The 15915-nt window shown below is 37.8% G+C and overlaps 1 protein-coding gene across 10 annotated transcripts in view; it reads right to left on the reverse strand.

Moving 5' to 3' along the window:
• Positions 1 to 15915, reverse strand: part of APP (amyloid beta precursor protein) — a 288182-nt gene that overhangs the window by 109761 nt on the left and 162506 nt on the right. For all 10 annotated transcript variants that reach the window (XM_007466499.1, XM_007466500.1, XM_007466495.1 and 7 more), the window contains one exon: positions 13779 to 13972. In XM_007466499.1, coding sequence (XP_007466561.1) covers positions 13779 to 13972 — 194 coding nt within the window. The remainder of the gene's footprint in view (positions 1 to 13778; positions 13973 to 15915) is intronic.

Raw genomic sequence — 15915 nt, forward strand, 5'->3', positions numbered from 1 at the left:
TTCCCTGAATCATTTATCGTTTCAGAGTAATTTCCCTGAAGGGCTACAAATTTCAGTTTGAGAAACGTTCCTTTAAATTCCTTTCTAGCACTGAGAAATTACCAGGAAATCTATCCAATCAAGATCCTAACAAAGTAAAACATTTTTAAAGAATTAAGCTGGAAATATATAATTTGAAAGCTCCACGACTAGATTCAGAGAAAAAGAAATCTCGAGACATTTTATTATTTTTTCAAGACATTTCAAATGCTTATGTTTACATTATTATTTTTCTGAATAGAGAAACGTTTTCCTTCCTAATCTTTTGGAAACACTGAAAAAATTCAGTGAAAAACATGCTTCATATTCATTACTATAATCAGCCAGTGGAAAATTATTTACAAAATCATCCACTAAATGTAGAGCATGTAAAGTTAGACCTTATATAATTGTAACTTCAAACAGAATTCATCTGAAAATGAAAACTGCAGCTTCCTTTTCTCATCTTCATTCTCTTCTCAAAATCTAAAATAATAAATGAAAAGATGAACATTTAAAAATTATTTGCTAACTTTATTTTTTGAATTCCAAACCACCTTTGTTTCTATTCAAAGTAAATGTTACATATAATAATGAAGGAGAAAATTTTCCTGGAATTGAAGTAGGGATACTTCTCAAAGCGAATGTTTCAAGTTAGAAACACAGGCAAGACTTAAACATCTAAGGAACTATGATCTTTGTTTATTCATATTTAATTCTTAGACTTTTAAGATCACAAATAGGTTTCCTAATATTCACCTAGCTGAATTCTTCTGGCAAGGAAGGCTTATCTCTTCTTTTATAACAGCTCTATTCACCTTTCAAGACAAAGACCAGTTAATAAACTGAAATGCTACTGTATACACAACAGTATGAAGTGTTCATGTGCTTAAAAAAAAAGAGCATTGGGCTTCCCTGGTGGCGCAGTGGTTGAGAGTCCGCCTGCCGGGGCAGGGGACACGGGTTCGTGCCCCGGTCCGGGAGGATCCCACATGCCGCGGAGCGGCTGGGCCCGTGAGCCATGGCCGCTGAGCCTGCGCGTCCGGAGCCTGTGCTCCGCAACGGGAGAGGCCACAGCAGTGAGAGGCCCAAAAAAAAAAAAAAAAAAAAAAAAGAGCATTAAGCATTTTATATCTTTTAAGGTAGGTCCTTACTGAGATCTGTGTTGGTTTCAACACTAAATTCCATTATCTAAACATCAATACTATACAAATACAATATTTAATATTTTATTAAAATACCAATATTGATACAATATTTAATATTTTATTAAAATATTAATATATTATTAAAATATATAATATTTCCTACATTCTATAAAATGATTATGCAATTCACTGTTCCAAATGTAATGCTTAACCACAAAAAAATTAACTCTGAATAGATGTCAAATTGGAGCAAAATTTTTTTATGGACCACCAAATTTAGAAAGCTAATTTTACACTTCAAAAACAAATTTCAGGGCTTCCCTGGTGGCGCAGTTGTTGAGAGTCCGCCTGCCAATGCAGGGGACACGGGTTTGTGCCCCGGTCCGGGAAGATCCCACGTGCCGCGGAGCAGCTGGGCCTGTAAGCCATGGCCGCTGAGCCTGCGCGTCCGGAGCCTGTGCTCTGCAACGGGAGAGGCCACAAACAGTGAGAGGCCCGCTTACTACCAAAAAAAAAAAAAAATTTCGACATAAAGACAGCTGTGAAAGTGGCAACTAGGATAAGGAGAAAATCCCCATTTTCAAGAGTACAGTTATTATAATGCCTTCTTAAAAAGCAGAGCTAATAGAGTAGCAAGTATTTAGCTTTAAATAAAGCACTAACTAAAGAAGAATCTCATACTGTAAAGCTTTCTATTGTTATTTCATTTAAATAACTGAATTTCAATTATTCTAAGACTATAGGAATGTATGTGAAATAAAACCGTGCATTATATGGAATGCATAAAGTTTAAATTTACAAATTTTGAGAAAGTAACCACTTGAATAATCAAACCAATCAAACTAGAGAGTTACTTATAGAAACCTAGGAATTATATATTCTGATATTGTTTAAAAAAACAAAAAAAGTAGCATAATTCTCCCTATGATACAAGACTATGTACACAATTAAGTTTCATTTAAGTTAAAAATGACATATCTGGGAGTTTTAAACTAGAGTAGAAACGGCAAATGTATGAAGACAAATATAATTTGGTCTTGTGACAAATCACTTGTTTAATATTAACAGTAAAATAAAATGAAACAATAACAGAAGTACAGAAACCTACTAAATATGCTTATCTTTAATATTTCAAATAAATGTTGATTTACCTGCCTAATCGTTCAATCTGGTAATAATGAAAATGCCGTTTTATAACAACTTCACTTTTCAGCCTGAATAAATCATTCCAACATGCTAGAAAACCAGTTATTTTTTAAGAATATATTTTTTGCAAAAATAGATGCATGTGCTTTTAATGGGTAAGAATATTTATAATGTGCTTGCAAATAATAGCAAACAGTAATAAAAAAACATGTCCAATAGAAAATTCCCCTAATTGAACAACAGTGATCAGATATTTATTACCTACTAATCCTATTTCACTAAATAGAGGCATGTAAAATGAGGCAAGCAAATTTGAACTAAAGTCTTACGACAAATCTCACTTAAGCCCCAAATATGGGTTGAAACATATAAACAAATGATGGGAACAGCTGTGCATGGTAATGAAATCACTGACTCAGAATGAAATGACGGGTGCTAATTTGTCACAGAAGTCTCTAGAAGATATCTGCAGTTGGCTTGCCTTTTACTGAATTGTGTTGATTCTCTAAGGCTATCCAGTACATGTGTCATTTGAGTTACACCTGGCCTGATTCTCACTTCTCTCAATGATGAAAGATTACTTATAAAAAGGCCACCTGAAAAAGTACTTGTAAAGTGTTTAGACTAACCATACTCTCGTGTTGGTGATGCTGGTCACCAGCATTCACAAAAGGGCACTGCTATTTTTCCTAATACCTTTGTTTCCTGTTTGTTATGGGAATAAACTTATTTGTCATCAAGCTGTGGTTAGTCTGAAGCACAACACAATATTACAAGAAGCTCTAAACTCTGATAAGACAAGATATCATGTCCTTTGCTGGAAATAAGAGGAAGAGATTTTTCTTCTTGATTGAGAGGTAAGGTATGCTGGGAAATCTGACTGTGCCCAGAAAACCACAAAAATAAAACTCTCTGATTTATACTGTTTGTCAACTTCCATGGTGTAAATACTCCCACCATTGGTATTTCAAGCTACCAATGGTAGTGGCTCACAAAATTCCTCAGGACTTGAATAATCAGCTTTTACAGGCTAGCAGGAGTCAGCTATACCATATCTATGCGAGGAAATAGGGGCACGGGTGAAACTAGGAACAATTATATAGTTTGGGAAATTGTAAGGGTTTTCTAATTTGCTCAGTCATGAGAGTTGAATTTTTACAACATTACTCAGTAAGTAGACCTATCAGGATTCTTTCATACTTGGTGACGTTTGATACTATAGTAAGAGCAATGACACCACAGATAATGATAGTTTCACCACCATAGATAAGAATAATTTTCCTTTTCAGTTTCTTACTCTGTCTCAATCTAAATCTGCACAGTATGGGGGCATGTAATGATACTAGAGACCATTCCTCAAAGTGTAGCCAGCCAGTGGACCAGTAGGACCGGCATCACCTGGGACTCAGGACCTACCCCAGACCTACTGTCTTAGAATCTGTGTTTAGGAAGAACTTCAGGTCCCTTGTATGGGCATTAATGTTTGAGAAACACCAGGATCAACCCCACCTTTTACATGCAGTTAAAATGTCAAAAGTATCTATATATATAAGATTCAATCACTTTCTAAAAAAGACCAGTGGGAAAGGCTTAGTAAAAAGTTGCATAGGTTTTAGCTTATTAAAAGAAGGTACACATATTTGGGAAATGAGGGGTATAACGTATTTTAATAGGGCTGAGAGATTCAAATGTATACATATACCAAAATCTTAATTTTAAGAGATTATCTATACATATTTCTTTTACTCTGAAGTGCTGTCTCATGCAAAATCAAAGCAGCTTTGATATTTCTGCCTTAAATTTAACACCAACACAATATTTTTCTTACTCATATTTAAGTCTATGAAAACTCAGACTTCTCAGAAACCCAAATTTAAGTGATATTGTTCTTGTAACTTGTCAGAATGCTAGAAATATCAAAGCTTTTATTTTTATTGGGGAAAAATAATTAAGAAAGCTGACATAAGATCGAGGATAGATCACTGAGTTTGGAATTTGCTTCCTTTGCACCACTTCTCTGTAAGAAAGAATTACATGGCATTTCTGTTACTGCAAGAAAACGATGTTTCTAGATATGAGAGTCAAGGATTGGAAAGATGGTCCCTTTCTGGGGTTCACCGAGCATGTCCGCCTCACCATGTTAAACTCGTCCCTGTCATGGTACCCAGCAGAAAAGAATGGATGGCTTCCAGCTGAAAACAGCAGTATCCCTGTTTGCTCTATGGATGGTAACCACCATTTGCTATTTTATGACAGGGGACCAGGGGAGAGTGAATTTCTTGTGGAAGAATAAAAAATGAAACCCAGACGGCAGTTTTCCTCTACCTCTCATTTGCCTACATGGCAAATATGCATACGTAATATTTTAAAAATAATAATTGTATATTGATTTGTCTGTAAATATAAACTATGAGATTGTACATGACACATCAAATATCTGTTTTTATCTTACTAAATGAGTACTTATCAACTTTTTTAGCATATGTTTTGTTTTACTTTTTCTTCTCAAATAAAAAAAATGTTCACTGCTACCTACAATGTGCAAAGCATGGAATGAGGTGTTACGACTGACAGTAACATGAGACACAGTATTGTAGGGGTATTTCTCTGCTTGTGTATTTAAAGCCAGATATCACTGTCGACCTCAGTGTCATAGCCCAGTGGTTTGCAACCAGAGAGATCCTGCCCCCATCCCCTCCCAAGGGACAGGCATCAATGACTAAAGACGTTTTTGGTCGTCACACCTGGGGGGTGCTACAGACATCTAGTGGGTAGAGCCAGGGATCCTGCAAAACAACCTACAATGGACAGGACAGTCTCCACAACAAAGAATTGTCCGGCTTAAAACATCGATAATGCTGAGATCAAGGAACCCTGCCATACATAGTCCAAGTAAACACCAAGATTCATGCTGCATTTTAGTAATTTCGCCCAATCACTCGACCAAAGCTACTGTGCAGCAGTCACCAGCACGTCAGAAATCCCAGGTAACAAATGCTATGAAACTCCAGAAGAGATAGAATCATAAGAATTAGCCAACAAGGTTGTTCGTTTCTTCTATCACGAAACATCAGGAACTTAAAGTCACATGCAAGCAGCATGAAATTCCTGTTCTCCGAAATTATACCCAACAAGAACATAAGTAAATTTAAGGGACAGAGACAACCCCACCCTCACAGTTAACACTGGAACTGTCTTACCACTATTAACTCAATATAGTGCACTTTTAACAAAGTGAACTATTCTGAACTCCTTTTACTGTTTCAAGAGTCTCCTAGTTTTGAAAATTTGCACTGCTGTCTTGAAGGCCAAAGGGGTTTCCTGAACATCGTTTAAAAAAATGTGATTTTATTCAAGTGTAGTTGATTTACAATGCTGTGTTTAGTCTCAGGTGTACAGCAAAGTGACTCAGTTATACGTACATATATATATATATATTTTTTTTTCAGATTCTTTTCCCTTATAGTTATTGTAAAATATTAAGTAGAGTTCCCTGTGCCATACAGTATGTCCTTATTGGTTATCCATTTTATGTATGTAGTGTGTATATGTTAATCTCAAGCTCATAATTCATCGCCACCCCCGCTTTTGCCTTTGGTAGCAGTAAGTTTGTTTTCTATGTCTGTGAGTCTGTTTCTGTTTTGTATCTAAGTTCATTTCTATCTTTTTTTTTAGATTCCACATATAGGTGATATCATATGATATTTGTCTTTGTCTGGTTTACTTCACTTAGTATGATAATCTCTAGGTCCATCCATGTTGCTGCAAATGGCATTATTTCATTCTTTTTTGTGGCTGACTAATATTCCGTTGTATAGATATACCACTGAACATCATTTTTGTATGAGATTCGTTCAGTCTTGCTTCCTCCTGACTTCTTACTCTTCCACTAACAGAATCCCAAAAGGTCAGATGTTGGAAGAGGTGATAAGTTTTTAGGGGGGCAAAATGATCCAAGGCTGAGAGAAAAAGGTGTTTAGGTTGAAATCCACCTTGCTTAAAAACTCCAGAAAGCATTTTTCTACAAGGCAACTAAATATTTCCATTAAAACACACAACTGTTACCTGCCCAAGGAATCAGAGTCCCTACTCAATCGGACATATGGATTAGCTAAAAATTAGCTGAAAATGACATGCATGTTTAGATGAACTGTTCTCCCATTTGCTGGATTTGTTTTACTAGGTTTGATGTTTTTCTTAATTGCAAACTCTGTGCTGTGGAAATACATACAATTGTCAACAGTTGCATATTTTTTTGAACAGCAACTGATTTGGGGAAAAGCATAAAAAAGACTAGAATTTTTAAAAACCTGGTTTCTGGACTTTAATTGAATTGGGCTGGAAATTTTATTTTTATTTTTAAGAAATTTAGACATAATTGTATTAAAGTACCTTTAGCTGATTATTTCCTTTTCTAACATTGAATTGAAGAAGCTTGACACAAATAAAAGTGTAGAAGGTAAAACTAACTAAGCACTACTAGCCATGTAAAATTTCAAACAAAATTAAGTTCATAAATATAATTTTCTAGGTGGCAATGCAGATCTTTGTGAATATACTAAACCATTGACTTCTCTACTCCATGGTATGCAACCTATATTTCAATAAATTTGTTACTAAAAATAGAAAATTATATATATATGCACACCACACACAGTTTTTTCTATGGCTCTGTTTCTCACTCCTACATTTTAAGCAAACGATTTGAGCGGGCTTTCTAAATTGGGACCATTAAATGACATGGAAAGAAGCTTGTTAATGCCACGCTTCACTCTGCCAAAGCATATATCAAACACCTCAAAATCAATGGCTGTGGTACCATGGGGCACAAAATAATAAGGCTGCCTCCTGTCACATCTATACCCAGTGTTGATACTAGTTCTCTCAAAGTCATTAGAAAGGATGCTACATTCTGGTCCAGCAACAGGAGTGGATCTTACTTGCCTGTGGTCATAACACAGAGAGGTAAAGACTTCCCCCAAAGGGAGCAGCCATTATCCCTTTGCCCTGTTCACAAACCCAAAATGGAGCTTAATTTTCATTTGGGGCCAGTGCGCTCCTATGAGGCGCTGAGTACATCTCCATGTCTGCAGCAAGTCAAGCTCACAGTTTTCTCCAAACTTTGTGAAAAGTTAAATATGAATGATAAGCAAGGATCGTATTTGTGAATTATGGGATACTTTGCAAGGGGCACATTCATTACAGACGGGTCACACCGGAGACGTGAGAATTAGGCTAAGCTCTGTTTGCTCTACCCTTGAGATCAATGCAAGCTCTTCTGATTTATTTATGGTACTTCTTGGATTCGTTCTATTTGGTGCTCCATTAACTGGCAAATCCCTATTCTCCTTTAAAAATCACTCAAACAACAACTTCTTGGCAATGCTTAGTGGAAACTTCTGTCCCTGGGTGAGCACTTTCATTTCCCTGTGTGCCAAAGTTCTTCCCCAACCAGGTCAGAGAGACTGATTTCTCCCCAAGACTGAGTGTACAGCTATGTCTGGAAGCAACCTGAGTGAACCACCCTCTTCATATCCCTGTGCCCTCAGGAACCGGTGCAATGCCCAGTACCTAGGAGTGCCTGGTCCACGTGGGTGGAATGTACAGCAGCAAATCACATGATGCTTCTTAGAGATTAATGGTAACCAGAGGGAGAAGAGCAATAGTTTAATTCTGTGAGGTCAGTCACCCCGCCCAAGGCAAGCAACATTTAGATCAAACTTTTCAACTTCATCATAATATGGTATGCTTAAAGTGCGACCTCTATCGGTGTCTCTGTCCATTTAATAGATGAACTTCCAAGAGGTTTAAAATACCCTCAAGAAATGAAACTCCATCTTGAAATGCAGTGGCATTTAATATTATCTTGTTCAATTTTCAGCCAGATATAAAATTTAACTGCAGATACTTAAATATACAATATATTCACAAAAGATATTTCAATCAAGAAACCAAGTTTAAGCTGGTTTTTTCCTTAACATATGTCCATAAATATCAGCTCTATGATACCAATAGAAATGGATACATCACATTTATGCTTTTTATAATTAAAAAAGACAGTCTGTTGGCTTACCTTTGGCATTCCTAATTAGTAGTAAACATTAGTTCTCTGGAGGATCAAAATGATGTGTATAACCAGGGCAACTATAGTAGCTTAGGTTAATTGAGCACTTACTGTCCACCAGGAACAGTGCCAAGTGTTTCCTGTGGATTACTTCATATATTGCTCACAAAATGGTTAAAATTAGGTAGGTATTATTAAATTCCATTTTCAAGAGGGAAGCAATGAGGCATAAAGGTTATTTCACTGATACAAATATACTAAGTTAGTAGGTTGTAAAGCCAGGATTTGACCCTGAGCAGCCTGCCCTTGTAAAACAAACTGAACACTTAGAATGTGCCAGGCATTATATGGTAAATACTTAACAGGAATCATCTAAAGTAATTCTTATAAAAAACATGCAACATCATATCAGCATCTATAAAACACACATGAAAAGACTGACTTACCAAGGTTATGTAACTGGCCCAAAGCCAAAAAACTATTAAAAATTCTCTTTTTAAACACTTTACTAGTCTGTCTCTAACCATATGAAAACTACCTTAATGAAATTTACTTGGTATGGTAAAATCTGAAATATAAAAACTTCTTAGTATGTTTCTAATGATCAGTATCAGAGGTTTCCTATAAAGGCTTGAAAAGTAAATATTTTCAGCTTTGCAGGCCACATGGTGTCTTTTGCAACTACTCAAGTTCACCTCTGTAGCATGAAAGCAGCCATAGATAATATGTCAACAAATGGGATTGGTTGTGTCTAATAAAACCTTTTGATTAGAAAATAGATGACAGTCCATTTTCAGCCCATGGCCACAGTTTGCAGATACATGGGCCATGGCCATAGCTTGAAATAATAATAATAATATCATTATTATTTAAATAAGAATTCTAAAATGTAGGAAATGCTCAGAGTGAAATAGTAAGATGAATATATGCTATAGCAAAGGAATACACATTTACAAGGGAACACAGGTGAAACTGAACTAGTATGTATTTAAATATAAAAGGAAAAACAAAAAAATTGACATTAGGGTGGTAGAAATACTCTGGTCCATCTGGGTTCAGATCGTGGCTTCACCACTTACCAGCTTTGTGACCATGGACAATTTTTTAAAAATTTCTCTCAGCTTTAGTTCCCTTGGCTTTAAATGGGCAAGTAAAATTTCTATCAGTCAGCACAAATTAATCAAGGATTAACAGACAGAATCACTGCCCTAAAGGGCAAGGGGAGTGGTGCAAACACAAGAAATTCCAGGCTGATCTGCCACAATACGGTAACAGCCAATTCTTCACCACACCTTCCACAGCAGCAAAGTGCTGAGCCATCAGCAGAGATGTAATGAATATGTATTTGCTGAATCAATGAACATACGGAAAAAAACAGTGTTACTCTGGATGGACAAAACTGGCTAGCTTAACTCAGAGACTATGTCATTTATTACAATACTCATGTTTAATCGGAGTTTAAAATTCACGATTGAGTCACAGATTACCTTGATGTCTTAGGTTTAGGAAGTGCAATCCCTTCTCAAAACACAGAAAATTAGGAGCAAGTGTCTAAATATGCTATTATTGTACTCAAACTGGTATTGGCTGATTCCACTAGGTCAAAACAACAGATCCAATCTTTCTCCTCTGGAATCAGTAACATAGTCAGAACTGACATCTTCTACGTTGATATCAATGATTCTAACACAATATGGCATGCTGAATGTCCTATATTTTTCTTCCCTCTGCCTATTTCTTTCAAAATTTTAATGGGTTACAAAACTATTGAGTTGTTTTTTATGAAGTACAAGGAAGACTCGTATCAGTGGCAGTATGTTGGTAATGAAGAATATTCATTATTAAGTATGGTTGTAAATCACATTTTCTCTCGGGCACTGAAACATTAACACTGGACTCTAGAGGGTAAGCCTCTTTTCAATCTTTCTGCTTCGCAAGTCATTTCCAACTTTTATTCTCAGCACAGGAGCAGGCTACTCGTAATTAGAGTTTTACAAAGTTAGCGATTACCTATTGGCATTGACATTGTTCTTCATCAGGGAAGAGCTGTAACTCACCTCCTACACCCAGGGTGTGGAGGGAAAAGGCTCTAGATGACTGGTCGCTTTAATGCTACCATCAAAAACTTCTACTCCTCTATCAGAATTAGCTGGGAACACAGAAAACTCTCTGACATGGATGCAATATACCACAACATGTTTCTCCTCTTAGGTCTCCTTTCCCAGAAAGACTTGCTTCAATCATAGCTTTTGCCCATTTCAGGAGTCTTAGATGGACGCATGGATTCCCATTAAAGGCTCTTCTATCTCTAGCAATAACAGTTGGTACCTCTAAATGATCAGGTATTTGCTTTCGTAGGTCACTTTTAATGCTCTTCTTGACATCAGCATTATTAACTTATCTTTTAAGGCTAGTTTCTTTTATTTTTTTAGTCTTTAGCTTGGAGATTTTTTTCTAAATTATCTTTTAATTGCCTTTGTCTTTCTATAAAAATAGCAAAACACATATGTCCCTCTATGTTCTATCTTAATACCTAATAATGCTACATGTAGAGAAAAACTGAAGCAAAAAGAACTGGACTTATTCAGAATGTAACAAGACCATATTATCTCAAGAGAGTTCTGTCTTGCTTTGGAATTACAGGCATAAGTTTATGTGGCATTCTCTCACATACTGAATAAATTATGTCACTCCCTGTTCACCCATCCCCTCAATAGCGGTAACATAAAAACAAAATCTCTTCATTGTTTCTACTAGAAAAATCCGTACCACATAGCAGGTCCTGGATTGATCACCCTTAGTTAATACCCATACTTGCCAGCCTGGCATTAAAGGTCTCCATATTGTAGGCCCAACCTAATTTCCTGTAACCCTCTTATGGAAGATTTACCTGCTCTAGTTTAAACTGGACTAACCTTGTCTCTCAAGCATGCCACGTACCTTCCCAAGGCATCATATTGGTTTTGTTATTCCTACTGACTCTAAAGTAGGCTACAAGAAAATCCATCAGTAGCTCTACCACCAGCCCTTCCAGTTCCCCTTCAAATGCCATCTTTTTCATAGACCCTTCCCTGATCAATCTCCTATTCTTTGAAGTAGGCCCTGGGCTCGTAGTGTTTTCACAGCACACTTCGTATTTCTTTGACTTATGTTTCCTACTAGACTTTAATATCCATGACGGTCAGCTATCCTGTGTATTCTCATCGCATGATTGATCCGAGCCCAGCAAAATGGCTCATTCCAAAGAGGTACTCCAAAAATGAATGTTGAATAATTGGACAACGATTATTATGCAAACAGCGATCTTGATGGAGAGCACAAGAACTTGAGTCCCACAGTAGAATACTAGTGCTATAATTTGTAGTCACACAACTTTTCGGTTTCAAGAAGAAGCAGCCCTGTAAAATATGTCCTTCCCTGCTAGGAAAATAGAAGCTAACAAGTTCATGTAGCCAGATCTGCCACAAATGGTCCCAAGAGGTACACAAAAAACACCCTGAAAAACAGTGCCTCCAACAAAATGTGCATTTACTTAAATGTGTATCTACTCTACATGCTAAATTGAATTAGAAGTTGTCATTACGTAGGGAATGATAAAGTTAAACAATCTATCTGGTACTATATGTATATTTTGAAAGAATATGTGATACCTTCAGTGGATTTTAAGCTAACCCTGAGTGTTCAACTCAGAATAATCTCAGTTTTAAAAGCTGCAAGTTAGGGCTTCCCTGGTGGCACAGTGGCTGGGAATCCGCCTGCCAAGGCAGGGGACATGGGTTCAAGCCCTGGTCCGGGAAGATCCCACGTGCCACAGAGCAGCTAAGCCCGTGTGCCACAACTGCTGAGCCTGCGCTCTAGTGCGCGTGAGCCACAACTGCTGGGCCCACGTGCCACAACTAGTGAAGCCCGCACAATGCAACAAAAAGTGGCCCCCGCTCACTGCAACTAAAGAAAACCCGCGCACAGCAGCGAAGACCCAACACAGCCAAAAATAAATAAATAAATTTATTAAAAAAAAAAAAAAAAGCTACAAGTTAAAGAAATGCAGAACTTCGAAACTACTATGTTAAGTGAAAGAAGCCAGACACAAATGACTACGTATGACCTCACTTATATGAAATGCCTAGAAAAGGTAAATCTGTAGAGACATAAAGTAGATTAATGGTTGCTGGGGGCTGGCAGTGAGAACAAGAATTAACTGTGAATGGGTGTGAGGGCTCGTACTGGGATGATGAAAATGTTCTAAGATTGGATTATGGTGATGGTTTCACAATTTGGTAAATTTATTAATGCCATTGAATTATACACCTATACATTTAAAGTGAATGAATTTTATATGTAAATTATACCTCAATAAAGTTATAAAAAATGCAGTGAAGGGAAGAAGATACTACAATGATCACCAGGAATCTACTTGAGGCAATAAAGTAGCCCATTTTAAACTTCAATTTAACAACAGAGCAGAAATCATTTTACTTTAATAAAAGTGAGAAAAAGACCTACAATGTTGTAGCATTTGTGGATAGACTTTAAAAGTATTTGCAATACATTAAAACAATAATTCTGTCCACACTCATTCAATCTAATCCTAGGACCATCTTTTACTATTTGCAAAACAAATGCATACGCTTTAAGAAAGGCAACTCAATAGTTCACTAGCTTTGGTTGTTTAATGTAAACTGAATCCTTGCTTTTATTTCATGGAGACAAAAAGGAAGTCTTTTAGTTCATTCTGTTTACAACATTTCCAATAGGAGCATTAATGAAACAGAAAAAGAAAGTCTCAGACAGTAACACGACATCTACCTCTCACTGTCACTTCCCCCAATAAAATACTGTAAAGGCAACACAAGTCATCCAAGTTAAATTTCACAGCAAAAAATAATGTGATACTCACCAAATAGCCTTCTTTTGCTTTAACGAAATCTAATTGCAACTACTCACTCAACCAAGATTTATTGAAAAGCTTCTATAAGGCAGGCACTCTGCATCATATTAAGTAAAATCCAGTCTTTGACATCAAGGACCTCACAGTCTAGATGTGAAAGTGGGTGGAGTGTAATAAACACCCACTGTCAGGAAAATACCAAGGAGGTTGCCTAACTCAGCCTTTGTCAAATGACATGGTCCCCAGTTAGGTGGAGTTTTACAGAACAGTGTACCAAGTAGCATACACAAGGCACAGAACAGACTGTAAAATCAGCATTTCATGTTATTTGAAATGACCTGCTAGACTGCTTGTTCAACCAGAAAGAGTTCAACAAGCACAAGACAACCTGTTCTTATGAATTTTTATTGTTGGCTGGGGGACGCAATGGTGGTAGGGTGGATAGAAATTTCGAACTCTGGTGTGACGCTTTCCTTTTCCCCAAGTAAGAAAATCCAAGTGAACAGTGGATTACCTCGGACCACCTCTTCCACAGACTCCGTGGTGGTGGTCGTGGTGGTGGCGACGCTGGTGGTCCTCTCCGTGGCCTCTTCATAGGGCTCCTCTGCTTCCTCCTCTACCTCATCAGCATCCTCTTCATCCTCGGCTTCCTCTTCCTCAACATCAGCCACTTCTTCCTCCTCTGCTACTTCCACGACTTTGTCTTCACTGGATCAGGAAGGAGAAATAACAACGATAGTCATTTAAACAAATTTCAGGAGAGGAAAAAAAAAAATCAATGACGAGGAATTTTGGACATCTGAGAGGAAATTTGACATTGAATAAAAACACACACAAGGTTTGAAGCCAGTAGGTCAGAAATGAATTCCAGCTTAGTATATCTGCAACTTTTTACCCCTGAGCACAGCTCTTCTTAGTTTCTGCAGCTGCAAAAAAGAGAATACCTGGATTCCAACTGTATGACATTTTGGAAAAGGCCAAGTTATGGAGACCATAAAAAGACCAGTGGTTGCTAGGAGTTTGGGGTAGGAAGGAAGGGATGAATAGGCAGAGCACAGGGGATTTTTAGGGCAGTGAAACTGCTCTGTAAGATACTGCATCAGTGGACATCCACTGATACAGTGTAGGTACAACATCATGCATTTGTAGAAACCCTAAGAACTGTACAATACAAAAAGTGAGCTCTAATGTAAACTTTACTTTAATAATAATGTATCAATATTGGTTCAAGCATACCATGCTATTGCAAAATGTTAATAATGCAGTGGGGAGAGCTCTCTGTACTTCCTGTTCAAATTTTTTCTAACCCTAAGACTGCTCTAAAAAAATAAATCTATTAGGGCTTCCGTGGTGGTGCAGTGGTTGGGAGTCCGCCTGCCGATGCAGGGCACGCGGGTTCGTGCCCCGGTCCGGGAAGATCCCACATGCCGCGGAGCGGCTGGGCCCGTGAGCCGTGGCCGCTGAGCCTGCGCGTCCGGAGCCTGTGCTCCGCAACGGGAGGGGCCACAAAAGTGAGAGGACCACGTGCCGCAAAAAAAAAAAGAAAAAGGCTCGGTTGGGGGGAGACCAAAACAAAGTTTACTGTGCTACCGGGATTACTTCTCCTCCTGTACATGAAAATACCCCACAGCACCTGCAGAGTAGATATTCAATAAGGGGAGGTGGAAATTCGTTCAAACTTACTATTGAAAGTTTAAACTGGAAATGAAAGGGGAAGAAGAAATTGGCTTAAATAAGCCTGTAAGCTCAATGGTCAGGGATGCCTACTGAAACTACACCTATGCTCCCTTTTGCTAGTTGTGTAAGCTTTCTAGAATATCAGATATCTCTTTGGCTCCCAAATTTCAGTGAGCATCAAAAGGATGCACCTGAAAGGCTTATTAAAACACAGATCACCAGGCGCCACCCCCAGATTTCTGAATCAGTGGTGGGACAGGGCCTGAGAATTTGCCTTTCTAACAATTTCCCAGGTGATGCTGACACTGATGGTTGGGGGACAATATTCTGAGAACCACTGAAATGTGCAACACTGAGAATAATGGTAACAGACAGGCAGTAAGTCACAGTGTAATTGGGAAGGGGATCAGAAATAATATTTATGGCATTAAACATATATATACTTAATCAGTGGCAAGTAATAAATCAGCAACTTTGGATGGCCAAAGAAGAGTATGTCTAGAACAAAATCAGAAGGTCCAAGTAAGATATTCTTATGGCAATCATATACCTGCCAGTACAGACATGGTCAAGAGCATCTGGAAGATGATAAATGAAGATAGGAATGTAGGTGTTAAACAGTGACAGTATCTCACGTGCCATCTGGCTGGAGAGGAGAACTAGATATTTCATCCTTGATCAGATCACAAAATCAATACAGGAAAAAGATCTAGATGTGTGGAGGACTTCACCTCCCCAGATCACCTGCCACAGTTCTATTTAACAAGAAGCACTAGGGGAATAGGATTGAGAACTGCCATGTTGACATTTAAATTTTACCCCAGAGTTGATTCTTGCCCACAAGGAGAAGCTCATTGTTTGGGAGACATGACAGGAATCTGGAGAGTTTGTGTCAGCCACAACCTGGAGCCTTGGGGTGCTAGTGTGAGTTCGGCATTGTACAGAAAATCAGATTTCAAACATGTTAGGGAAAG

The sequence above is a fragment of the Lipotes vexillifer genome, unplaced genomic scaffold (genome assembly GCF_000442215.2).
Source record: "Lipotes vexillifer unplaced genomic scaffold, Lipotes_vexillifer_v1.1 scaffold340, whole genome shotgun sequence".
NCBI lineage: Eukaryota > Metazoa > Chordata > Mammalia > Artiodactyla > Lipotidae > Lipotes > Lipotes vexillifer.